General features: G+C 37.1%; 3 protein-coding genes across 6 annotated transcripts; 1 reads left to right on the top strand and 2 right to left on the bottom strand.

Annotated features, from left to right (window-relative positions):
• Nucleotides 1-4,560: 4,560 nt before the first annotated feature.
• wipi1 (WD repeat domain, phosphoinositide interacting 1) lies at nucleotides 4,561-15,076 on the bottom strand. Of its 3 annotated transcripts, none has more exons than XM_065272915.2 (13): nucleotides 14,713-15,076; nucleotides 13,658-13,740; nucleotides 10,894-11,063; nucleotides 10,667-10,763; nucleotides 10,492-10,589; nucleotides 10,250-10,342; nucleotides 9,671-9,741; nucleotides 9,430-9,537; nucleotides 7,702-7,866; nucleotides 7,504-7,611; nucleotides 7,147-7,277; nucleotides 6,918-7,070; nucleotides 4,561-5,139 (listed from the first exon to the last, which is right to left on the bottom strand). In XM_065272915.2, exons 1-12 carry the CDS (start codon nucleotides 14,784-14,786, stop codon nucleotides 6,955-6,957), a joined length of 1,314 nt encoding a protein of 437 aa, XP_065128987.1. In that variant the 5' UTR covers nucleotides 14,787-15,076; the 3' UTR covers nucleotides 4,561-5,139; nucleotides 6,918-6,954. The 3 variants fall into 3 exon arrangements, with proteins under 3 accessions (XP_065128987.1, XP_065128843.1, XP_065128913.1); XM_065272771.2 differs by having other exon boundaries at nucleotides 6,970-7,070; nucleotides 14,713-15,075; XM_065272841.2 differs by having other exon boundaries at nucleotides 6,970-7,070; nucleotides 10,894-11,060; nucleotides 14,713-15,075.
• A 265-nt stretch (nucleotides 15,077-15,341) lies between these two features.
• LOC135758302 (actin-related protein 2/3 complex subunit 1A) lies at nucleotides 15,342-19,720 on the bottom strand. The gene is made up of 11 exons (XM_065273069.1): nucleotides 19,581-19,720; nucleotides 19,001-19,191; nucleotides 18,517-18,597; nucleotides 18,098-18,202; nucleotides 17,637-17,859; nucleotides 17,118-17,225; nucleotides 16,826-17,032; nucleotides 16,553-16,628; nucleotides 16,087-16,277; nucleotides 15,909-15,999; nucleotides 15,342-15,754 (listed from the first exon to the last, which is right to left on the bottom strand). Exons 3-11 carry the CDS (start codon nucleotides 18,578-18,580, stop codon nucleotides 15,749-15,751), a joined length of 1,071 nt encoding a protein of 356 aa, XP_065129141.1. The 5' UTR covers nucleotides 18,581-18,597; nucleotides 19,001-19,191; nucleotides 19,581-19,720; the 3' UTR covers nucleotides 15,342-15,748.
• A 93-nt stretch (nucleotides 19,721-19,813) lies between these two features.
• prkar1aa (protein kinase, cAMP-dependent, regulatory, type I, alpha (tissue specific extinguisher 1) a) lies at nucleotides 19,814-25,843 on the top strand. 2 transcript variants are annotated; one of them, XM_065273008.2, is made up of 11 exons: nucleotides 19,814-19,939; nucleotides 20,669-20,856; nucleotides 20,931-21,098; nucleotides 21,207-21,298; nucleotides 21,530-21,591; nucleotides 21,673-21,719; nucleotides 21,853-22,011; nucleotides 22,101-22,161; nucleotides 22,309-22,430; nucleotides 22,552-22,633; nucleotides 22,802-25,843. In XM_065273008.2, exons 2-11 carry the CDS (start codon nucleotides 20,683-20,685, stop codon nucleotides 22,972-22,974), a joined length of 1,140 nt encoding a protein of 379 aa, XP_065129080.1. In that variant the 5' UTR covers nucleotides 19,814-19,939; nucleotides 20,669-20,682; the 3' UTR covers nucleotides 22,975-25,843. The 2 variants fall into 2 exon arrangements, with proteins under 2 accessions (XP_065129080.1, XP_065129128.1); XM_065273056.2 differs by having other exon boundaries at nucleotides 19,816-19,939; nucleotides 20,674-20,856.
• Nucleotides 25,844-26,435: the final 592 nt, after the last annotated feature.

Below are 26,435 nucleotides of genomic sequence, written 5' to 3'. Positions count from 1 at the left end.
CATGAAAATACAAATATTACAGATTTTTTGTGTATATTAGTATCCTTATCCATATATAAACAATGATGTATATAAAATAACATTTTGAGAAAATGTTAGGGCATGCGCGTCTGTGATGACATATCGAAAAGGGCGAGTGTGCGCGCGCGAGCCGGTGAGAAGAGCTCTCGGAAGTAGCAGCGCACGTGCATGTGAAGCATTGGTAGCCTACCGGGTAAAACAGGCTCATTCCAGTTCTGTCTGCAGTACAAACAAGCTCATAACTACTTCAATACAAACGCTTTTAAATAGCTTAAATTAACTAAACACGGTATAGGTGAACATACAAAACAAATATCACTTTAAAAAAATACTCAGAACGCGTTTTAGCAATCTTTTATCTTTTTGCCGGTTGTTGACGTCACACGAGCATATCCACGCGAGTGTGTGTCATGTCAAAGCTGCTGTAAACGTGTAGCGGAAGCTCAGAGTTTTGACTCAAACTAGTCAAAACAATTGAAATGAGATCTTATATTTTAATACAGACAGATAGATAGACGTTTTTCATTTAAACTGTAGTTTATCCGATATTCACTGTAGAATGTAGGCAAAAAGTCTTTGTATTTGTTTAATATACACTTAATACACACGCTCACAAGCACACACAATCACAAACAACTTAGTAATTTTAAATTGTTTCTATTATTATTAAAACGTGAAAACGTTGTCTCTGAGATTTTTAACTAAAGCCAAGTTTAATTATTATTAACAACATAACATGTTTCATATGATCATTATATGCTGACCTCAAATGTCTGGTTAAATTATACCACCGTGTACCCTAACAAACATGGTTACAGTACAACATTGCTGTGTAGTCATAACATTGTCTTGCATAATGAATTACTGATCATTTGAACTTTACTGAAATGTGATTGCAAGGGTTAAAGTAAATCACAGAGCACATCAAATACATGCTCTTTACCACCAAACATTGATTTTACAGTAATATTGATAATAGATTACTCAGTGTCCTCTAGGAGATTTCATCACCTGCACAGTGATAGCAACTTGTAAGTGACTGTTTATGTGTTATGATTATCATTTTAGTAACTTTCAAGTATGACAGGTATTTGAATGACCATGACGGTCCTGCACCTCCAAGCACAAGACATCTTTTGTGAAAGTGTGAATTCTTAAAGCTGAACATTGTTCAGTACCTTGGACAGCTCATTTCCCTGAAACATCAGGTCTATTTTTTGATACTCCAAATTTTTTATGCAAACACTTGCAGTCTGGAATGTTCAAAAGCCTTAGAAGAAGTACTTCTAAATAGATCATATGAACCATCTTTGAGACAGTTACACGCAGCAGATATGAATATTTCCCTGATGGCATGTCCTTAGTTACCATAATCAGTACTTTCCTGATAACATTGATCCATATTTCCTTTGTATTCAAATTACCCTACAAATATCTTACACTCAGAAAAAATTTGTACCCATTTGTCACCGAAACGGTACCTTTTTAAAAGGTCCTAATATGTACCATTTTGGTACAGATTTGTACCTTAAAGGTACCAAAAAAAGTACTGCCCCAGTGACAACTTTTGTACCTCCATGTATCTTTCTTCTGAGCGTGCACCAGCAGCAAGCCTATGTGAACCCATTTGACAATAGGTCAGGCATTTTTGACTCTCTTTCAGTAAAATAATTAAGAACTTTGTTTTTGATGTGATTTTCTTTTAAATTTTGTATTTGAAGCTGTTCTTTAATTGACGCAAATTAGCCCATGAGCTGCATGTTTTACACATTGCTGATATGCTTTAACCATCCCCATATATCTTACTAAGCAGAAAGTGGCATGTGTAGACTTTGATCTGAGTGCAGAATTACTGAACATTGCTCTGAGAGGGTTTTTGTTTATGTAACCGTCCAACTTTACTCTGCACTTTAATGTCATGTTGAACAATTATTTGTTGCATTTGTTTTTGCTTAGCATGACATTTTCCAAATATGATGAAAATAGTTATTTGATCACACCTATCAGCTTATTGCACAGTTTTGTCATGTTTTTTTTTAAGGTAAAAATTCAAATTGAGTACAAAGCAACCAACATATGAAACCACCACTAAACTGGAATTTTTAAAGTTTTGAATTGACATCATAGGTGAGATTAAATTGTAGGATAAGCAAAGTTGTCATGGCTGAATTTTATCCAAATTTAAGCTCAAAATGTTCCATCGACTGTCAAAACAAGCACTGATCAGAGTAGCCTATAGATAACTCATGACATTGTTTATACTCCCTAAAAACTTTGCTTTAAAAGAGTGTCACAGGGATGAAGTATTTTTGTTGGCCAAACTGAATGTTGGATGGTTTCCTCACCGAAAAGCCCATACATTTTTCCCATATAGACTTTGAGATTGTTGCAATAATAAACTATATGTTTAAATGGGACATCTATAATAAAAAATCTAGGCTATAATCTATAATAAATAGTGCTATAATTGGGTCCCCAGTGCTTCTATCAATCTAGAAAATGTTAGAAAGAACAACCCAGTAACTTAGTTTTGTTAAAGCATTCTCTGCAAGCATGTGAAAAATTGAAATTTGGCTCCCCTTGTGATGTCATATAAGAGGATCTTATTATAATAATACCTCCCCTTAATCTGCACTATCCAACCATGGCACTGTCATAGTGCAGAGAGAGAAAAAAATTGACCACACAATTGAGTTTCAATTTCAACAAACCACCTATATTGTGATAAGTGTTTGCATTTCATCAGCTCATTTGCTTTTAAAAGACCACACCTAAAAAGGCACATTTGTGAAAATGTGAAAATATCTTAACTCAAGATGTTATGTATTTTAACCAAAAGTCCATTAAAAAACACTAACTTCGGGACGAAGGAGCCATAAGTGTTTGCTAACTCGTTTCCGGGTTTTGCCTACAAAAATAGATCACCCCTGCAGCACTCTATACTCTATTTTGACACACTTTCTTAAAACCAAAATATCACTTCCTTTTATACCTATGATTTATTTGATTTTGCCAAGAAGACATGTTCCTGGGTCAATATCCCTCAAGAAAACAGTCCTAACCTAAACCCTATAACTGACCATGAAAATCAGGGAAATAATAGGTTGATGAGAATGGTGTACAAGCCCCTAACACAGTACTTACACTAAATCTAATCCCACAATTAGATTCAGCATGTTGATGTCCTACTTGTTGAAACAAAGTTTACTAACTTTGTCCAGTTAAACATTTAGGGGTGGTTGCCCAAACAGGGATTATTTTGCAGGACTAGTCCTTAGTTTTATTAGGAAATATAACTAGTTTTAACAAACATTTCTTACTAAAACATACTTGTGTGCATTTTGAGGCAAAACAAAGGGCACTGATGTATTTTAAAATATGTCACTGCAAGTTGTTTTCAGTTTGGACAGCTCTTACATTTATTTTAGTCTAGGACTAGTTTAATCCCTGTCTGGGAAACCTGCCCTTGTTAATTTAATTTAAAAACACATTGTACTGACATATCTGAACATATATCAGTGCCATTGTTTTGTCTTAATTAAGTAGTGTTTTTTGTAAGGTTTCTTTGTATATAATATAACAAGGTATAGTCCTGGCTTAATCTAAACCCTGTCCAGAAAACTGCCCCTATATGTTACAAACCTCATTCTCTCAAGCAACTGATCTGTTTTCATATACACTGAGATCATCAGATCAGTGATCTAAACTAAGGCACAGTTGATGATAAAAGCTAAAAAAACAAATGACCTTAACCTCAGAAATGGTCATTGTGTACTTGTTCTTTTTCCACTATCATTAGATATTTGTTAGTCAGGCTGGCTGTTATTGCTCTACTGGCACTTTTCAGTTCAAACAAAAAAGTAAAAAAAAAAATATTGAAATCTAGTATTTTAGAGTCTAACGCCACCAATGGCATTTATACTTTTTTTTACATGTCTTTTAAATAGGCCTATGTTTAGCTAAAGATATTAGGTCTTCATCACAGGTCCAGATTGTGTGTGAATGTAACATAAGGTTAATGCTTTAGACTTATTTGCTTAATAGTTTATCAGTCAGTTTACCATTTATCCTGTACTACTTTTACACTACTAAAGCAAACTTGGTAGTTATTTTGCTTACTTTGGTTTTACTGTTTAGTGAGTTATACATCTTCCACTGTCAGAAAAGGTATACAAAAGCTGTCACTACAGGTCCTAATATTGTAAAATATTCCTTGTTGCAGCTAAACGTTTAAGTTTAATCAACTTGAATTTACAATTAACTTTAACTTTTTTGACTAGTTAAAAGTTGTTATAAATTATAAAATTATCTTAAGTTATTTCAACTTTATTTTTTATCATTTATAGCAACTAATTGTAATTTCAAGTTGATTAAACAAAAAATGCAAACAAGTTTATACCAATTACGTACCAATGCATACCTTTGATGTACAAATATATACTTTTTGAAAGGATACCACTCCAGAAACACCTTGTGTATTCTTTTTCTGACAGTGCATGAAAGATATACCATGATAAAAAAAGATCACAGGAGACAGGAGATGCTTTGCATATTTTCATTCCTAATATATTTCCTACATATTCATCTCTCTTTTTTAATCTTTTGGTCTTGAGCAATCCAGCAAAAAACTTTGCACTCTTACAATATCATAGGCACATACATACAAAACATCCCGGTGTATTAGTATTCAGGATGGCGACATGTAAACATATTAAGTGTCAATACAACAAAACAATATATAAAAAAGAAATTCTTTTCTTAAGATTTAATATGATGGGTGTTAAAAATTAAAGTAATAAAATGCTACAGTATTACGACTTAATTAATATGTCTTACGCAACTATAACAATATATGGTTATATTTCAGTCATGCACCTTATTTATAACACACCCTTCAGGGGTCTGAGTGACAATGACCCAAATCCCTGACCAAATGAAATTAAGATATTAGCATTTCAACGTTCCGTTAATAAATTAGCACCCTGAAGTTAAACTTTTTTTTTGTCCTTGATCATGCACTGAGGATCCTCCTGTGACAGCGACGGCCTCCACCTGATCTCTACCCTCTCACGGTCGTCTCCTTTTGCCTCTCCCAGATCCGTCACGGCACCAATTTATCTACCGGAAACCAGAACAGAACTTTATTTTTTTCCTCAGCCATGGGTGTGTTATAGACAGATACATATCCTAACAGGAGAATAATAAGGAATATGCCATTTGTGTTAGTGACAATGAAAATTTCAGAACCCCACAATGTTCGCAAATTGTAACATTCAAAAGCAATACCAGAAATGACAATGATATAATCCTTTTGACATCAGAGTCCTGAGCTCTTATTAGGTTATCCAAAAGCCAAAATTCCAGGAAATCTATTTTCCAACATACAATTCCAACATGCTCTCAAGTCCACCACCATGTGGACCTAAGTGAGAACTGCACCACGTATTAAAACCTATCGAATATGAAACTTTGTTCATAGCATGTATTGTAAATGTACAGTCATGACCAAAAGCTTTGAGAATGACACAAATATTAATTTTCATTAGTTTTTATGATGCTAATATGCATCAGGGTGGCCTGGCGTCAGTAAGGGCTGCAAAGAAGCCACCTTTGTCCAGGAAAAAAATCAAAGACAGATAAAATTTTTGCAAAAGGTACAGGGATTGGACTGCTGACGACGGGGGTAAAGTCATTTTCACTGATGAATCCCCTTTTGTGTGGCGGCATCTAAAAAAAGCCTGTCCGGGGAAGAAAGGTGATGTGTCATGCCAACAGTATAACATCCTAAAAATTCATGCGTGGGGTTGCTTCTCAGCCAAGGGAGTGGGCTCTTTTTACAATTTTGCCTAAGAACACAGCCATAAATAAAGAATGGTTCAAAAACATCTTCCAAGAGCAACTTCTCCCAACCATCCAAGAACAGTTTGGTTTGTATGATGGAGCACCTTTCCATAAGGCAAAAGTAATAACCAAGTGGCTTGGGGAACAAAACATAAATATTTTGTGTCCATGGCCAGGAAATTCCCCAGACCGTAATCCCATTAAGGATGGGAGGACAAACACAACCCCACAAATTCAAACAAACTTCAAGCATTGATTTTGCAAGAATGGGCAGCCATCAATGAGGATGTGGCCCAGAAGTTGACTGACACAGCATGCCAGGGCGAATTGCAGAGGTCTTGAAAAAGAAATGTTAACACAGCAAATATTGTCTTTTGCATAAACTTAATGTAATCATTTACGAATGCCTTTTTAACATTTATGAAATGCTTGTTACTACACTTCAGTATACCATAATAACATCTGAAATAAAAACACTGAAGCAGCAGACTTTGTGAAAATGAATATTTGATTCATTCTCAAAACTTTTGGCCACGGCTGTACGTTCAAATACTTCTTGTGTTATGTGTGCATAGACAAAAATGTGCTTGACATCAAACACAGTTATCTTATGTACATCTTATGCGCTGAACTCAGCATAACTGCGTCAAAATGGCAGACAGATAGCTGAACTGAGTTGAAACAAACAAATGACTTTTGTCCATTCTGTACACAAACTAATGAGTCACCTTGTGCTTACAGTCACAGTCCATGTATAAAGAACCTGAAATAAAACCTAGACTAAACGGGTGTAGTGTCAAGAATATGTTGTGTCTATGTTTAACATCAAATTAAGCCTTAATACTTACTACTAGTGTAGTATTATAACAGTCCAACTACAGTATACATACTGCTGTAATATATACTAAATTATTAAGTAATGTCTTAACTATTTAAGATTTGGTTTTGGAAAGTTTTAAGGAAACTATTTGCTATCATAAGACATGGTTAGTTAATTAAGAGTAAATCACACTTAGTTGTGTTCTTGTGGACAGAGGGACAAAACAATCCCATACACTGGAATGTAACACTGTGTAGTCTGACGTGGGGAGGTTAGCGAATGCTCACGGGAGGAAATTCATTTTCGTCATCCAGGCACACGGGCCCGGCAGCAAACTCGTGTTCAGGAATCACTTCACCCTTTTTAGCTCCCCCGTCCTCTGAGTACCCTGTGAAGAGCACAGCTGGGTTATAAAATCGAATTTGAGCGCACGTAACTGTGTGGGCTTTTGTTTTGTCTGATACCTGTGAGAGTGGCCGTGACGGGTCCAGAGGTGGGAATGGCCACAGTGGCGGCATAAGACTGGCCTGCTTGTGGTGGTTCTGAAAGTTCCGATTTTTCTGTCTCGTCCTGCTCATTATCTGATCCGAACAACCTGGGGGATAAAGGGACGCAACAATGCAATGCCCATCAAGGCGGTTCATTTCAATTAAAACAAACAGACTTTTTGTCTGACCAATAGCAGAGTGTTTAGGATACCTGTTTGACAGGTATGAAAATTACATTTGGTGGTGCAGAAATTACACACTGCCTTTAATAACATACCACGCCGTCAAACATTTTAAAGGATTTATTTCATCAGTTCAAGAGTAAAGACTCACCTGTGCTTCTGCACCAAAGTGCACTCGCCACCATCTTGAGGATCAATGTTATAGATGAATAGCTGCCCATCAGAAGAGGACACAAGCAATCGTGGAAGCTTCTGGATTCTGATTGGTCAAAATGTACACAAACCCTTCAATGAGTTGTTGTTTACCAGTCATTACAATGATAATCAAACTAGATAGCTGTACACTCACGTTGCCAGGGCACAGACATTCTTCTGACCGGCCATTTGAAAACGGACGGTAGCAAAGGCTCGGTCTTGACTCATCATGCCTGACACCTGTGCAGGGAGGTAGCTACTGGCTGCTGTGAACATCTTACCTACATATGTTGACCAAGAGGGATTGTCTTCCTCCCCACTATAAGAGACACACAGATGAAAATACACCCACTGCAAAGTTTAGGCATGTCAATATTTTATTTGTGCCCTTACAAACCATTTATTTTACATTCTAACCCTTAGCATTGGGTAACACAGCCACTAGAAGTGTTTTGTGGTTATTTATTTATTTGCGTTATAAATTGAATTTTGGAGGGGTGATGATGTTCTGCTGAAAGGTGCATGACTAACAATTATCTGACAGAATAAATAAAAAAGCATACAAAATTAATGAAAGAAGACTTAAAATATAATATTTTTACTCATAGTTTAACTGCTTCCTTGTGTTTTGTTAGGTAAAATAATGCAAGAAACTGAATTTTATATTACTAAATCAACATCACTACTAAAGTCATTTAAAGGGGACATATCATGAAAATCTGACTATTTCCATGTTTAAGTGCTATAATTGGGTCCCCAGTGCTTGTATCAACCTAGAAAATGTGAAAAAGATCAACTCAGAAACTTAGTTTTGGTAAACCATTCTTTGGAAACGTGAAAAAATAGGTTTGAAATTTGACTCCCCTTGTGATGTCAGAAGGGGATGTTATTATAATAATATCGCCTCTTAATTTGCAACTATCCAACCACGGCACTGCCATTTAATGCAGAGATAGAGAGAAAGAAAATAATTGACAGCACAATTGAGTTTCAATTTCAACAAACCATTATCACCATAGAGGCAGAGCGCAACGCGTCATGACCTGAAAACCACGCCCACCAGGGGGGGAAACAATCCTTCCGTCTCCATCGACTTAGTATTCCGAGAGGCTAAAAGCTGCTCTGTGACACGATGCACAGCTAACAAGCCAAAAAACCCAGAAATAAAGTTTTTATAAGCTGTCGACCCCCCAAAAAAATGAGCGTTTAAAGACAAAAGTCAAAACAGACAACTTTTCATAGCACTACTATTAGTAGAACTGCGCCCACTATAGGGAAACGTAGTCGGCGATCCACTTTTTTCTCCTTAAAGGCTGAGTTTTATGTCTGGACAGCTTATAAAAACTATTTCTGTTTTTTTTGGCTTATTAGCTGTGCACCTTGTCACACAGCAGCTTTTAGGCATTATTCTGTTTTTTGTTATAAGCCAGAAATGACAAGGAGGCAGCCCCTCGCAATACAAAGTCAATGGAGACAGTTGGATTGTTTTCTCCCCGGTGGGCGTGGTTTTGAAATTAGCATAACTGGGCTCTGTCTCTATTATGGCAATCAATGTTTGAATTTCATCAATTCATTTGCATTTAAAAGGAGACACCCAAAAATGGCACGTTTTTGCTCACACTACAAAGTGACAATTTTAACATGCTATAATAAATGATCTGTGGGGTATTTTGAGCTAGAACTTCACAAACGTACTCTGGGGACACCAAAGATTTATTTTACTTTTAAAAAGTCTTGTGAAATGTCCCCTTTAATTGATTTATGAGTAATTTTAAAATCCAGGTAAGGTCAAATGGTTCCTTAAAGTAATGACTGCCCTTTTTGACTTTTACAGTTTTTGTGTATTTGTGTGTGTGTGTGTGTGTGTGTGCTTGCAATCTACCTTGGGCTGTGCTGTTCGAGCTTGAAAATGTGCACCGTCTCTGTATTGCTTGAGGCACAGAGAAACTGAGCATCCGGGCTGAAGGAAAGGGAGCTGATGTTGACATACCTTTGGTGATACAGACACACAAAGGTCAAAACCGTAAACAAAAACAGGCAAAACGCTACATAGCTGTCTCCAGCTGGCTGTGTCTCCTGTATAATCAAAGAAAAATCCATGATGTCGCTCTTCTGCTTTATACCTTTTCATTCCCCGGCGAAACTCAAACAAACGCTGACCCTCTGGTATAGAGAACACTCGAATCACAGTGCCCTGACAGAGCAGAAAGCATTTTACAGGTAAAAATTACAATGAAAATGTGCAAAAAATTTACATTTTACAATTGATGATCATGTCATGTTTTTTCACATTACCATAACAAGAAAGTTAATTTATTTTATTTATTTATTTGGCAGACGCTTTTATCCAAAGCCACTTACAGTGCATTACAAAGTACTGTATACAGTATAGGTTTTAACAGTATGTGTGTTCCCTAGGTTCAAACCCATGACCTTTTGCATTGCAAACGCAATGCTTTACCACTGAGCTACACAGGAACATTTTTAGGAGTGTAAAATGGAAAATGATCATATACATTTTTTATTATTAAAATAATTATATGTATAAAAAAATCTGAAAATATAAAATTTACGAAAAAATATATATAATTTTTTTATTTTATTTTAGAAAAATATGACCTAGATCTTGTCAGGTTTTTATGTCACCTGTCCTATTAGTCTGTCTATGCATCTATGTTTCTGTATACACATGAGACATTTACCCTTTCAGAGGCACTGGCCAGTTTAGTGCCGGAGGCGTTAAAGGTAATGGCAGCCAGGGGACTATCATGGGCTGGGATCATCGTCACAGTGCTCTGAGTCAACGAACAAAGAGACAGACAACCAATAAAAAGGTTTAGGGCAGGGCAGAAGTTCATAAGTTTGATCACGGCTAAGAGACTGCATGTCCAGCAACTGAAGACAAAAACAGCTGCTAAAATATTGCTTTGCTTGTATTTTTTACCAGATTGTTGGCGTCGTAGACAATAATTTCGCCGATGGTGTCACTGCCTGGGTATGCCAGGAAAGAGTTGGAATGGTTGATGGAGAGAGCACACAGACCTAGTAAAACACATCAGTGGGTTACACATAAGCATAAAAGAGATTTAATATCAACACAAATCGAATTATTCTCTGACCTGATGGGTTGGATGGTGTGTTGAGAAGGGTCTTAAGAAGTTTCATGTCCTTTATGTTGTGGATATAGATGGATTCCTCCAGACAAACAACCAGTCTCTGGAGGAATAAACATATCTTACTGCAAACACATCACAGAGTGAAATAATTAAATAGCAAACATAAACTAAAAGCTTTATTACTGATCATTTCCATGTGTTTGGCGGCAACACATCTGCTCTGTATTTACCTGTCTGTTCAAGCGCACTGCAAGGATGTTGTTCGAATAGCTGTAGTTGCAAATCTCTGTGCCCTTTTTGAAGTGGTAGACATTCATGCGACGTGGCATTGACTGACTCACCACCACCACCAGGCTGCTGGAGAAAAGCCTTTCCACGATATACACGTCAGGAGTTTCTGCTGAAGGGCAGCAAAACAGACATAAGTTAGCAGCAACAATACACAAGACACATGCGTACGCATGCAGTAGCTGCACAAGGGCATTGCAGTCATAGGGGTGAGCAACATTTGAAATAATAGTTCACTCAAAATAACAATTTTGTCAGTAACTCGATATTTAAATAGGTCAATTATTATGTTGTTTAATTACCAAACAGCTTAAAACTATCTTTATGGTCTCTTTGTCCTGTAGCTCAACTGGCAGAGCATTTCGTTAGCAGTGCAAGATGAATGCACAAGATGTAATATAAGTCTGAGGTGTGCCCAGAATGTGCTTGAGTTTCAGCTCAAAATACCCCGCAGATCATTTATTATAGCATGTCCAAAATGCCCCCATGGGTGGGAGCAAAAAGGCGCTGCTTTAATGTCTGTACCTTTAAATGCAAATGAGCTACAGCTCCTCACTTCGTTACAAACAGATAGTGAGCGCTTTCAGTTAAAATAGATCTGATAAATACAGTCTAAGGGGCTAATCACACCAAACGCGCTTTAAACGCTTGGAAACGCAAGGTGCGACACACTGCCTTTTTAAAAAAAGAGCAGTGCAAAGCGGCTTTTTATATTGGTAGGCAACCACCGAGTCAGCTGTCTTGTCAATCAAATATTGAAGCGTGAGCGCTCTTTTGCTGTTAACTGTCATATTAACAGAAACTTTAAAAAGAGGATGCTTGCTATGACCTTGTTTGAGGGTGAGAGGTGCACAAACACGCAGGAGAGAGTGAGCGAGTGGAGTCCGGTTCTTCAAAGCAACTGTACACTTCCCTCACCACAACGTATGGCCCGCCTCTCCCCTCATTCGATTGGACAATGGAAGGACGCGAATAACGTTGGCTGCTTTTCCGCTCTCAGCGCTCCTTCAAAAATGCGTGCTGTGTCAGAGCCAATGGTGTAGTGGACGGTGCTCCGACACATGGTGCAGACGCACTTCTGGCTACCCGAGTTCGAATCCTGGCTAGAGGTCCTTTGCCAATCCCATACCCCTTTCTTCACCCTATACTTTCCTATTCCTGTCATCTACTTAATTACTGTCTATCCAATAAAAGTAAAAAATGCCCCCCCCTCACTGCTCATAGAATATTAATCAAAAAAGGCATCTGCAACTGCCATAAACGCGTTTGGTGTGATTGGCCCCTGAGGCAATAGTATGTAAAAGACAGAGTACAACTCGCGGAGGGTGGAAACTATGCTAATGCAGGACTTTCAGTGGGCGGGGCTTTATCAATGTGACCTCACATTGATAAGAGAATCAAAACGGCATGTCTGATGAGACTGCTTTGGTTTAAAGGGGATTAAAAAACAAGGAGCGGCTGGATTTTTTTTTATCGTAGGTGGTTGTGTTCACACCCTGCCACATTTTTCCAAACACCTTGTAAAAGCGGATTTTGCATGATAGGTGCCCTTTAAGTCGTTTTGGATAAAACGACTCTCGTCTCAGACAAATCCATAAATGTAAATGTCTTAAATCTTGACAATTCAAATTACTGCCACTTTTGTTGAATGGAAAAGTAGGCAACATGGAAATAATGTGCCATGGAAGAAAAAAACATAAGGTTTTTAAGCAGCATGAGGTTGAGTCAATGATTATTATTTTATTTTACTTCATCACTGGGTAAACAGACCATTTTTAACACTTGAAAAATTTAAATCTGTCATCATTTACTGGCCCTCATGTTGTTCTAAGCCCGATGGTACCTATTGACTTAGCTTTGTGCTTACCATCATTTATCAAAATTTCTTCTTTTTGTGTTCAACAGAATAAAGAAACTCACAGAAGTTTAGAACCACATGAGGGTGAGAAAATGAATTCTCATTTTTGGGTAAACTACCACTTTAAGCACAACATTATACAGTGTTTCTCAACCAGGGGGTCAACAAACTTCCAAGAGGGCCTCAAGATGACTTAAATATAACAAAACAAGCATTAAATTTAGCAAAAACAACAACAAAAAATCTATCTGTCTAGTCTAGTCTATTTTATTTGGTGGAAGCTGTGAGTGGGGGGCCTTCAAATATTGTTGCGGACAATAGGGGGGCATTATACCATATAGTACAACATATTCTGACCTTAAAAGATCTTCATAGCGGACGTCCCTCATTGGATTCATAGCCATTTATCTACATAAGTCTGTAGATGGTTCAACTGTCAGAGGTTTTTGAATCACTTTGTGTTTTACTTGACAGAGGTTCCTTAATCACTTTAAGTGTAAATTAATCAGTGAGCTCTTTGACCTGTCCAATATAGTCAGGACAACTTTAGGGCCACATCATTTACACTATACTTTCTGACCTTACAACCTATAGGCCATAAACTTGTTCTAAGAGAGCAAAAGACAGAGAATACCAAGGAAATGAGATGACATTTTTATTTACTTCTTGTGTGACTCATTACAAAATTGAGTGCTACACCCTACAATGACTACAGCACCAGATGCTTCCTCCAATTGCACAGTAGTGTGACAGATAACTGTATTTGCCATTGATATTACACATCACACACATGTACAGTATATGCAGCTATTTATAGTTTAGATTGATAGAATGGGATTAGGTCTCACTGCTTTCATGAATGCAGTCCAGTTTATCCACCAAGGTCACGGAGAAGAGTCTGTATCCAGTTTTGGTGCCCACAGCCAATGACCTGGAGAAACACAGGATATATTTTCATCCCTTAAAAGGCAATAATAAAGTTTAGTCAAAAATGTAAACAAACTAAAAGCATTCATTTAACTGTATATACAAGCCAAGTTAGTTTTTGGAATGCCCACATCTGCTTTGCGCAGTCCTCATTCTTCAACACAACTCTTCATGTCAGGTCATGTAGTTAGCATGTTCCTTCCTACTTATATTCAAGGTCATACGCATATCCCCACCCCATTACTGGCTACACCATCACCGAATCTCAAATCAACTTTGTAACATATGTTGTTAATTATTTTAAGGGTTAGCTAGCAGGAACATTTATTCTGCAAAGATCACAAAATAACAAAATTGTGATTTAGAGTCCTAATGTGTGTTGTTGTCCAAGAAACAGCTGACTTCTATATATCAAGTCACCTGACTATCAATACCATGTTTTGTGCTTGATTTGCACTACTTGACTATCAGACATGATAAAAAGCAGTGGGATCAACTACAGGTAAGTGCACAGAAATGGGTCATCCTGTCAAATGACTGTGGACTGAGCAATGAGTTCACATAGTTCTGCAATTCTGGTCTACCTGGTAAAAGCCAAAGCACACATTCCTTTGGTCAAGTTTAAAATATATAACAAAGCCATAAAAAATTATAGTTTGTTGTGCTCTTTTGGTGTTAATTTGTTTCTATTATATAAAATTTATAAATCGTCGTAAAACAGTACCACTGACACAACATAACGTACTTAACCTGAGCTCTTCTTTCATCTGTCTTATCCCCTGTATCAAATACTGTTATAACACAGTACTGGATGTTGTATAAGACACATTTAGGGCATTTTTATAGACGAAAAAAAGAGTAAAGAATCTTTAAGAAGAGGAGACATTCCTTCGTGTAAATTTTTAACGCGTTCAACAGCATCTTAATAAAATCCGATTCAGAAGATGATGCAAGACTGCAGATGTGCAGCGCTTACGTGGAGTCCTGGTTGAAGGAGGCGCAGCACAGCCCCGGGCCGCCAGGACCGTCGGCTCCCTCTCCGGTCTCCATCCCGATTCCCAACGACCTCCTTCCCTCCCTCCGCCCTGGATCGGAGGCCTGGGATCGGTTGGACCTCTCGGAAAGATGGTGGCAAACCGAATACCTACTGGAGAAAATTTGTATCGTGGAGGACAAATATACTCCGGCACTTTAGTTATCCTTTTGTCTCGCATTAATGAATTAAAACGCAAGGTTTTTGTACGTTTCTGAATTCAAGCGGAGCATAGAGAAATGAAGCAAAACAAAACCAGCTGATAGCTCTTGCGTCACATCAACACTACACACTAGTGGTCGAGAAGAAAGTGCCGTGTTGTCGTCCGGCAAAGCGCTGATTGGTCGAGAGAACGAAGATAGACGCTGATTGGCTCTCATTGCGGTAGTCAGCAGAAAGGGGTGTGGCTTGGCTGTGCAATTTTACGTTATCTAAAGGAATTTACTTATCAATAGCTGCATGAATATGTTGCAACATAACGTACTGACAGCTTGTATTTCTTGACTACAATATTTATCAGTTATTTGCATGCTTCTGTCAAATGCTTGATTTGTACAAACAGAGAAAAGACGAAAACATGAACTGCTCTTTATTGTTTATTATCATTAAGTGTAAATTAATTGAAATTAATTAATTGAAATATCTATTTTAATAGTTGTAGAATACAGGTGCACGTTGCAGGTGATCAATTAATAACACAATGCATTTTATGATGCCATATAATCATTTATTTTTGTTTGAAAATTTTTTTTTTTTTAAATACCCCATGGATAATACTGCATAACAATTATTGCATATGACAAACTTAAAATCATCCATCCCAACATCAGCCATATTCACATCAGCATACTGCAACTATACTGTGGTAAAATATAAAAAGTGTCTGAGTAAACAAAAAACATGATCACGGATTATCAATAAGAAAGCAAAAAAGACTTTGGAGTTGTTTCCAGCTCTTCCTCTCAGATCCTGTGATGTTTCAGTGCTAAAGAAAAAAAAAGATACATTAGCATTATCAGTGATACATTATCATCAAGGAATGGAAGTAACTTATTTAAGCATCTGGAGAGTTAAGTAAACAATAACCTAGAAATGGATCGCAAAAGTTTCAATTGTTTTATTACAACACAATACAATACCTTGAAATCCCAGACAACCATGGCACCGTCTAAGCCTACGCTGCTGAATTTTTCCACTTTGTCCTTACGTCCTTCCAGAATGCATAGCTGGCTATAAGTAAAAAATATTCCAATATCATATAAGTAGGCTGCTGTAGAATATAAAACACCAATACTTTTGCAGGCGATCGAGCCTTACGTGATGCTGTTCTGGTGTAGACCCAACCCAGTCTCTTCGTCCTCAGTAGTAGCTTTTTTGTCCAGATTACGGAAGTGTTGCATAGCAGACATGTTACCTTTGGAAGTCTGCTTGGGAATGTCTACTTTCTTGACAAACTCCAAGCATCCAGGACCCTTGTATGAAAACTGATAAGGGCAACAGTCGTGGCCCTAAGATCAGTACACAAAATATAATGATTAGCAAAACTGCATTGAAATCTTTAATCATCACTCGTTTATTAGCAGTATTTGAACATACTGGAAATATTTACAAGCATATCTTATAACCAATACTGGTCATTTCGTAACATAATGCAGATTTTTGCAGGGTGTGGTGCTATGTGTTTGTGTAAATGAGCTGATAAACAATGGTGGCCTCAGACTTGATATAGCACTAATAAAAATTATGAATGAAATGGCGCTTAAGGATATCCAAACCTCCTTACCGCAGCGACAATCGTAGTCTCATTTACATACAGCACACTCAGCAAAGGAAGATGTACTGTTGTCAGCTGGGTAACCCTGCAATGGAGAAATATAATTTGTAGGCAATCTAAACGTGACCAGTAAAGGTCATGGGGTGAATTATATACATTTCATTTTTAGACATCAGACACCCAAGGCATTTATTAATATTTTTATGCTGTCATATTTGCATTTTACATTCAACATGTGAAAGTTGAGATTTACAAGTTTATTGTGTGTTATAAATGCATTACTCTTTTCCCTGAGTGGCATCCGCTACACTGATGGCGCTGTTGTGGCTAACCCAGGCTAGAGTGTCACCAGATGGAGAGAAACAGACACTGTGCACCCAGCCACCGCACTCTTTATTCTCCAGCAGCACCTCTCCAAAGGGCATTTTGGCTCCCCAGGGTGTCGGTCCAGGTCTGTCCTCAATGTCCTTAATATATGCAGAAAATATTCTATAACAAAAGCAAGGCCTCTGTTACAAACATGATGAATAGGCACATCATCCAAAAGTTATGAATGTAGTCTGTATATTTAAACCTGCAATGGAGATCAGCAGAGCCGGCTGCCAGCAGCATGTTGTTGGGATGCCAGTCTAGACACAGGACTGTTGAGTTAATTGGCTTTTTGATATGCTTACTCAGCCACCTATAGATTCAATGATTAACAATGTAAAGAGTTGATGAACAGAGTTTGCACAAGAGAGATGTAGAAAAGCTAACACACAAAAGGACAGAGTTAAAGTTTAAGTTAAATATGCATGGATAAAAGTGAAAAATCAACAGAATTGTCGCTGGCATGATTTTATTGTGCAAAGTTCTTTCACTTAATCTAATTTTTTTTATTTTGTGCTCCTCTATAGCTTAGATTGCATTGCATTAGCAGCGCAAAAGGTCATGGGTTCTTTGTAAGTCACTTTGGATAAAAGCGTCTGCCAAATGCATAAATGTAATGTAATGTAAATGCAGCCCGTGGATAGAAACATTGTTTGGTAATCTCTGACACAGAATAGACAATGTATTGCATCCAAAATCAGAAAATGTGCGAAATTTATCTCACCAGTCATTTTCTTTTTCAAAGTAGCACACCGAAATAAGTTTAGCCCCACTTCCAAGAGCAAACTTATTCTCAAGAGGTGACCACTTGACACATGTGGCAGCTCTGTTGATACGAACCAGCACCAAGGTTGGCTTCCAAACCCCATCCTTAAGCGTCCACACATAGGCATTTCTATCTGAGGCACATGTCACAATACGGTTGGACTCTGGGGCCCAATCAATGCCTATAAATACAATAAACAATTAGTTGATGACATATTATGTATATCAAAGGGGCCGAACATTGTGAAATCTGAAATCTCATGAAAAAGTTATGAAGTAATGCCAGTTATAGTTTATGGTAGTACTTAAGAAACAGTATCACATATATGCATATTTGTGCTTCTGTAAATAGTTTAGTTCCTTCTTTTCATTGGAATGCTAAGATCAATATGGGTGGGTTAATGACTAATATGGCCTTACCTGTAATTCGCCCACTATGTTCGGTCAGTTCATGAATCTTAATCCATTCTTTTTCTTTGCTTTGGTAGATATGCACAACATTGTTGTTGGGGCTAACAGCAATTTCTAAAAAGAAAATGACATTAGTAGGATTTTGACAGTTGCTACACACAAAAAACCTAACTGGTTTAGTGATTACACAGGAATTGTGGTGGGAGAAAGTAGTAGTGAAAATAAAGTACATTAGTATAGAAAACTGATATGGTTTATTCCTCATATGCACGGGGAAGTGCAGCTTTTCTCCCAAGTACAATCTGATACAGTATTTCTCTGAGTAGATTTAATGGATGACAATTACCAGAAGAAAATGGAATGGCATGCAGCAACATTAAGAGCTTGAAGGGATGTAATTTATGTTGAAATGTCTGATTTGCTCTTACGTGTCCGGTCTTTGTTCCATGCATGACAGGACAGAGGCTCCAATCCAAAACTATAGAGGGACATGTTTCAACAAGGAGACCCTGGAATGCACCACAGATGTTAGGAATAGTATGCAATCGTGGAAATGTACAATGACTAAAAAAGGAAAAAGTGCTTCTAGCTTGAAATACTCTAATTTGATTATACTTTCATATTAAGATATTTATCACAAGTGTGTCTAGTTAACTTCACCTAAATCTATTTCTTCACTTTAGGTCATATATTATTACTTTTATGCACATATGCAATATACCCAGATATATTAACAAAATAAAACATGTCCACAGGTACAAGTGTTTGGAAATCATTTAACACACTATTCAAACTTTTTTGTCCAATATCCATAAACACTGGCAATTAAATTAAAGTGCATTGTTACATCTCAGCAAATTTGCAGAGGAAACTACATAACACTTGACTCTTGAGAATTGACAATGCTCTCACCTTTTTCTCTTATTCTTGATATTGGTATATCCTTTATCCTTGTGCTGTAGAGCTATGGGTAGGTTATGTTCGTGGACTCTGGGCAGTCGACACGAATGTGATTGAGCAGTGGCGAGAAAGGGTGCAGAGGCAGTAAGGAGACAGTGAGGGTGTGTCTTCATCTTCGCATATAGGCAATTACCTGGCCTGTGCTGTGTTAAATTCAAAAGTTAAACTATAACAAAATCCAGCTAATGGGATTTTTTATATCCATCAGGGTTTAAAGACTTTTAAAAGTCAAGCCTTATTTCCAAAGCAGGACTTTTTGTAACTTTTATATTTAGCATTTTCATTGCAGATCCTGTATTACAAGAGATGTATTGGTTTATATGCCTGATGACAAGAACAGCACTGCTTTGATGTATTAAACATTTTAGCTGTGATCAGGGGTGGAGGTCCCCCCCCAAAAAATGATATCAAAACTAGCAGTTACAACTCCACCAATATTTCAACAACGATTAATGAAAACATAAGTACAGTTAACACTTAAATCCCCTTAATGTTCAAACCGAATCTATGCTCTTGGCTGTCATCAATATACATGGCAAACCACACAGGGTCTCACGTGTTAAACAGATGGCTGATTTACGGTCCTTTTGTATTTGAATGTCATTGCTGGATGTAAAATAAATTTTTTATTTTAATCGGATGTAGCATATCGTGTTCAGCAGAAGGTATGTATCAGCCGGTTAATAACCTCTACTCAAGATACAAAAACAAGTCCTTGTCCTTTAAGGTTGTCAGGAGTAACGCGCTGCCCAGATCGAGGCCGATTGACGTCAATCGCTGTTTGTGATTGGTCATAACCTTTTCCGGTGAGGCATCCATCCATCCAAGGACTGTGAGAAAGCCAGTGTAACAGATTTAAACAGCGTCGACTAACTCATCGAAACGACTCGGGTATGAATATATAACGGCATAACTTTTCGCTTTTACTGTTAGTGATATGGATGAGTTGGTTGTCAGAGATTGGTAGAGCGGGCTAGTGTAATGCCGTCGGCTTCCGTTGTTGTGGTAATGTAGCTTGCAAGATGGCGTATGTTACTGCTGGGCTAGACGGTACAAAACCCACAGATGCCACTGAAAAAGCTACCGTATTATGCTTTTTATCGTTGAAACATGCTTTATTTAGCGGTTATTTGCTGTGGGTGTGTTTACGGCAAACTGAAATGTTCTTATTTTCACACCACCGAATAGTATTACAATATTGGGCGATGCGTTTGAAGGAGGCGCAAACTGCGTTGCGTTTTACGCAACATTACAGCTGTCAAAACGTAACACTGTGTGGAAAATGATAGTTGAAAAATAATTTATTTTAAGTGCTAAAGTTGCTAATTGCTAAAAGTGTGGGAGCATTTAAAAATCCTGAGTTCCTTATCCATATCAAGCCCATACAGTCTGAGCATATCTAGAATAAAAAAAATCCTCCTGCCTTATTTTACATTGTGGTCAAGATGGTAAATTGCATAGTATTATGTCCTTAAAATTGGTGTGGTGCTAGTTTATCAGGCATTTACAGCATTTCCTTGCCCCAAAGATAGATGTTTAGTTTTGTAAAGGTTGCCTTGATCTGCTCCTCCCAAATTCCTTTGCATCTCATGAGCTACTAAGGTCCAGTGCTTGTGTCAGGTCAGCAGGTCACCATGGCGTCCAGCAGTACGAGCAGTGAAGAAGAGAGGAGCTTGCGAGAGTGTGAGCGCTATGTGCAGAAGCACAACATCCAGCAGCTGTTGAAGGACTGCATTGTGCAGCTGTGCACCTCCAGGCCCGACAGGCCCATGGCTTTCCTCAGAGACTACTTTGAGAGGCTTGAGAAGGTTAGACTGGTGGTATGTTTATCAATCTTTGTTTTAAAGTTTCAGTGTAATAAACTGTCTTTATGTGTCACCAGGAGGAAGCTAAACAGATGGTTAACCAGCAGAAGTCAAGCTCTCGTTCGGATTCCCGTGAAGATGAGGTCTCTCCTCCCATGAACCCCGTGGTTAAGGGTCGACGACGCCGTGGTGCCATCAGTGCCGAGGTCTACACTGAAGAAGATGCAGCTTCCTATGTTAGAAAGGTAATTTTATAGGAAAAGTATTTGTCATGCTTACTTCTGCTTTACATATAATCATTGAATATTTGGCATTGTTTACTTACTAAAAGTGCTTTTCATGTTAATTTATAGGTCATTCCTAAAGACTATAAAACTATGGCTGCCCTTGCTAAAGCAATTGAGAAGAATGTGCTTTTTGCCCATCTTGATGACAATGAAAGAAGGTAATGTATGATGTGGTTTTTATTAGTATTTAACATATAAGGGTGGTTTCCCAGACAGGCCTTATCCTAGTCACAGGCTAAAATGCATGTTTGAGCTGCCTAATTTAAAAGATCTTGCACCAACATATTTTAACATATATTAGTGTCATTGTTTTGTCTCAAGATGCACACCATTATTGTTTTTTTGTTTAAATGTATTATATTTAATAAAGCATATCTTACTTTGTACAGTGACATATTTGACGCCATGTTCTCAGTCACCTACATTGCAGGAGAGACTGTCATTCAACAAGGTAAGGTTTACTTACTGAATTTTTTAGTAAAGTTGTACAGGGGGGAAAAAATATGTATAAGTATTTTATTTCTGATTTTAGGGGATGAGGGTGACAACTTTTACGTTATTGACCAAGGTGAAATGGATGTAAGTGCAATCCTCGTGTTTATTATTATGATAACTATAATTAACGCAAAGTTCAGGCCTTTTGTATACTTGTATATTAATTGGGGCAAAATGAGGATGATCGGAATATTAACAATCATCTGTGTTTTGTTAGGTTTATGTTAACAATGAGTGGGTAACCAGTATTGGAGAGGGTGGCAGTTTTGGTGAGCTGGCATTAATCTACGGCACTCCCAGGGCAGCCAGTGTCAGAGCAAAGACCAATGTCAAGCTTTGGGGAATTGACAGAGACAGCTACAGGAGAATACTCATGGTTGGTAATCTGAATTGCACATGGCCTGCCAATAGCATTATTATACAATAGTTTTAAAATTTTATTATTATTCTGTTGTTTTTGTTTAGGGAAGTACTCTGAGAAAGAGAAAAATGTATGAGGAATTCCTTAGCAAGGTCTCTATTTTGGGTAAGTTTAGTATGTTTATGTATAACTAATCCATACACACTGTTAACATTGTAAAGAAACAAATGGAATGCAATGCAGGTTAATAAACTGAACTGTTATCTAATAATGAAGTTACCTTATGATATCCTGATAACATGCTGTCAACAGAGTCTCTGGATAAATGGGAACGGTTGACTGTCGCTGACGCCCTTGAGACGGTCCAGTTTGAAGATGGTCAGAAGATTGTTGTGCAGGGTCAACCAGGGGATGAGTTCTTCATTATCCTAGAGGTATACAACGCTGATTTATATATTCACATGTTGTTTGATCTTTCAATTTATGTTATTATTGCAAATAAATGTTGACGGTGTTGTGAAAAACAGATTTAGTGATTTAGATTTGTGTCTTCAGGGTTCTGCTGCAGTCTTGCAGCGACGGTCAGAGAATGAAGAATTTGTGGAAGTCGGAAGACTCGCACCGTCTGACTACTTTGGTAAATGTGTTTCTGCTTACTTGCTTGGAAGTTGCTTACATGTAAATGAACTCGCCACAAAGTTCTCATTGATCAATATCACAATAATGTAGTAACAGATTGACCATCCGTTACAAAGTTGCACCTTAATGTTCTGTTAGGTTCTAATTTACCTGCATATTTCAACAGGTGAGATTGCCCTGCTCATGAACCGGCCTCGTGCCGCCACCGTGGTCGCCCGTGGTCCACTGAAGTGTGTAAAACTCGACCGCCCCCGGTTCGAACGCGTGCTCGGTCCCTGTTCAGATATCCTGAAGAGAAACATACAGCAGTACAACAGCTTCGTGTCTCTGTCGGTCTGAGACGCTCCAGGCTCTTTCCTCTTCTATTGCAGGGTCCACCGATGCAAATCCGCTTTATTTTCTTACTTTTTCTTTATGCATTTTTCAACACCCAGGTGCCCATTCACTTCAGTGTTCCCTCCTTGTCTGTTTTCTGATTCGTCCTGTACCCTGTCGCGTTTGTATCCATCGTAGAGGCTGATTGTTAGATTTGCCTGAGAAACGAGCCAATCAATGTGCCACAGTTGCCTGTGACGTGAACAGTTGTTGAAATAACAAGTCCATCATGATTTTTTCTGGTCTCCTAATTGCTTAGTTTCTCTGTAACAGTGTTTAGATTGGAAGGGTAACAGTGGCAAGAAGAATGACAGTCGCGTAGTGTTTCTACACAGTATATAATGGTGTATCTTTATTGAGCCATTGAAGAGTTTCAGATTCAGTTTTCCCTCTTTCATTCAAGCGTTTGAATATAGGGAAGCCAAAGGCAAATCCATGTGTTACGTTGTTTTCTTAAAAGGGTACTGAAGTTAAATGTCACCGTGTTTATTATGGTGATCAGCTTTGCTCTTATTGTTATAGCTGCACATATATAGTGTATGTAAATGATTATATATTAGAAGTAAATGACCATAACCATATTTTTTTGCACAGTTTGATATCTATCTCTCTCTCTATATATATAAGAACACTTTATATGCGCCTGCTGTTTTTCATTGTGGCATTTTATCACATTGCATTAGGGAAACAAAGGCTTTTTTCATACTCTTGGAAATTCTGTTCTTCCATCGTTCTTCATGCTACATACACAGGCTTGTACTGAACTTACGTAGAGCACACCAGGATTAGTCAAATCTCATTTTGAAGTTAAACTTTTCACGTTTCCTGCATTTCGGTTGCTTTCTTCGTCGTTTTTTTTCCACCACACAGAAATATTATTTTCAATTATTCATTATTGTATTATATCAAAAGGAAGATGGATGTTGGCACAGAAATGTTGAGGTTAAGGTTGCAATTTAGTTTTAAGATCGGGAGAGTTACAGAAGTGTGATAGCTGTGGTTAATGGAGTATCTTTAATACTCCGCTGTTAAATCTGAGCGGGTGAAGCTTTGTGATACACTGACTATGTGAACACAACAGAAAGTTACTACTTCATGACCTGCTTGGTGGCCAAGATTTTATTTTTAATCATTTACTATTAGCTTTTCTCTGTCTGTGGGAGTGTATGTGAACTACAACGAAATCCCAAAAGGGCATCTCTCTTTCTCATACACTTTTTAAACCAAAATTAACATAACCACATTCAAGGATGTGAAAAACAGTGCAGTGCAGTTTTTTTTCAGATGATCTGTGTCCTTTTTTGTTTGCAGATTTACATTATTGAGTCTACCCGTGGTTAAAAGAAGTTTTAAAACTGGGACAGTATTTACAGCTTTATTTGATGCTGTCTTTATGCTGTTAGAGTTGGAATCCATACAATGTTATGAAAAAAGATTTTTGATACAGTATTGCCACCACCCAAATCTTTCATCAGATATTGTTATTTATGTAGGGTTCTTTCAGATGTGTTGCAGAATTTTACTGAGTGATAATATATAGTGTTAACCATTGCTAAAATTAGATTTTAATTGTTGTCACACAGAGATACTCCTGTATTATTTTAAAGTTTTTTTCCAACACATCTTTGAGTTATGTAATTTACACCAGACTCACTTTATTGTAAGCGGTTATGTAAAATCGAAATGTGCCTGTTTCTGTACATTCATAGGCAGTTGCCCCTCTAGTATATTCTTTACATATTTTATCAGCTTGAAATCTGTATTATTTGAAAAAAAATACAATATTTAATTTGATCTTTATATGGTCCCTTTAACCATATAATTGATTTAGTAGATTTTGTGAAATATTTTAAACTAAAATCTTTATTAAATGAGAGTTTGCACAGAACTGTCCCAAAATTGCTATTGGATATAGAGATAGGTGGGCTGGCCTATATTAAGTGTTTTTCTTCAGAATGGGAATTTTCATTTGCAGATTTCTTCCCCTAAATGACTTTATTAGTTTATCAAAATCGATAAAATCTCGGTGCTTTAGTTGAAATATTCCAGACGTCTTATAGCCTTCAAAACAACTGTTCCACTGTATTTTGAATAATTTGTTTATGTCTTATAATATGGATAAATAAATAAATATCAATTATTTATAGTGTTTATGAGCTAAGTTTCTACTGTGACAACCTTTGTTGGCGATAGAATTGCAGTAGTGAACTCATTGGTGCTCATACACTGTTCATTTACTTTATATTACGGTATTTGAAGCGCAGGGTTGATGTTGCAGTTGTACACAACAATAAAGGAACCATAAATCTTTTTCCACCAGCTTATGTTACATGCATCATTAAACTATTTTGTGGTTCTTCCTCTTGTTCAGTGAATAGTTTAAGTGATTCTGTACTGCTACAAATTAAATCTCTGCTTATTTTATTATCTTTAACAACGTAAAGCCCTGTATCTTAAAGGACATTCAAATGTACAATGAAAATGTATTTGATCTACCCCAACCACCTTTTTTGTAATGCTTTTCATGACCTGCTCGTGACTGCCAATGGTGTTTTTGAGTTTACCGTAAAGTTCTGTTATTACAGTATGTATAAATAAATTGATCTTTTTGGTTGTAGGCTTTGTTATCAGGGCTTGTAGATTCCTGTCCACTTGTTCTTCAGCTATTCAGTTTGAAACCCTCAGCAAAGAGAGTTGTAAATGTCAGAGGACCATTTTTCTATTATTCTTTTTCTATACGGTTTGATTTCATTGGATGTGCTCAAGTTGTAACCCTTTTGGTATAGATTGTCCCAATGGCAGGTCAAGCAATAAAATGATTAATTCTTGAATATGTAAGTCTCCTGTGTTTGCATTAATTGTGTATTCTCACACATTGGTTTGTACTATAATGTGTTATTAATGTAATAGGGATTGTCTGATGTAGCAAGCTCCTTTGACAGGCACAGCACTGGAACACTTCATGTTTGTATTTAAGATATAGCCAGGTCTTTGTTTAAAACGTTTTAAATTAAATTTTAATTCAATATTAAATTAAGTTAAATTTAATAATAACCATAATATAACTATTTGTAAGAAGCTTTGTGGGAGAGGCAATTCTTCTCTGTTATGTTATAGTTCATGCTGTCTTTAAAAAAACTTATTATATACTAACATGTGTACATCTTTGTAAGGAGAGATCTATATTTAAACCCATTAAAAAACTATTTGATCAGTAAGGAATTTTTACCTAAATTGCTGTTTAATTGATTTTTACTATGCTGTATATGTTTTCTTTTTCTTTTTTTTATAATTTCTTTTTATATATAATTTTTTACATTCTATTACTATTGCAATATTTTTTTTAAATATTATTGTTCTGTTAATTTTTTTTATTGATTTGATAATATGGAGTAAATGCTGCTGTCAAGGAATGGTTGGCTTAT

The sequence above is a fragment of the Paramisgurnus dabryanus genome, chromosome 3 (genome assembly GCF_030506205.2).
Source record: "Paramisgurnus dabryanus chromosome 3, PD_genome_1.1, whole genome shotgun sequence".
Taxonomy (NCBI): Eukaryota; Metazoa; Chordata; class Actinopteri; order Cypriniformes; family Cobitidae; genus Paramisgurnus; species Paramisgurnus dabryanus.
The sequence above is the reverse complement of the archived record's forward strand: the minus strand, read 5'-3'. Positions and strand labels throughout refer to the sequence as shown.

What these genes read in the sequence shown, in the direction of transcription:
- wipi1 (XM_065272771.2), bottom strand. Translation starts at nt 14,786, where the DNA reads ATGGAGACCGGAGAGGGAGCCGACGGTCCTGGCGGCCCGGGGCTGTGC. An exon ending in GGACTGCATTCATGAAAGCA is followed by an intron (nt 11,064 to 13,657) that starts GTGAGACCTAAT and finishes GCTGCCCTTCAG; the next exon opens with CAGAAACTCCTGACGTGTAT. An exon ending in CACACCATCCAACCCATCAG is followed by an intron (nt 10,590 to 10,666) that starts GTCAGAGAATAA and finishes GTGTTTTACTAG; the next exon opens with GTCTGTGTGCTCTCTCCATC.
- prkar1aa (XM_065273008.2), top strand. Translation starts at nt 20,683, where the DNA reads ATGGCGTCCAGCAGTACGAGCAGTGAAGAAGAGAGGAGCTTGCGAGAG. An exon ending in TTGACCAAGGTGAAATGGAT is followed by an intron (nt 21,720 to 21,852) that starts GTAAGTGCAATC and finishes GTGTTTTGTTAG; the next exon opens with GTTTATGTTAACAATGAGTG. An exon ending in GCTACAGGAGAATACTCATG is followed by an intron (nt 22,012 to 22,100) that starts GTTGGTAATCTG and finishes GTTTTTGTTTAG; the next exon opens with GGAAGTACTCTGAGAAAGAG.
- LOC135758302 (XM_065273069.1), bottom strand. Translation starts at nt 18,580, where the DNA reads ATGTCCCTCTATAGTTTTGGATTGGAGCCTCTGTCCTGTCATGCATGG. An exon ending in TCTGCTGATCTCCATTGCAG is followed by an intron (nt 17,033 to 17,117) that starts GTTTAAATATAC and finishes CTTTTGTTATAG; the next exon opens with AATATTTTCTGCATATATTA. An exon ending in GATGCCACTCAGGGAAAAGA is followed by an intron (nt 16,629 to 16,825) that starts GTAATGCATTTA and finishes TCTCCATTGCAG; the next exon opens with GGTTACCCAGCTGACAACAG.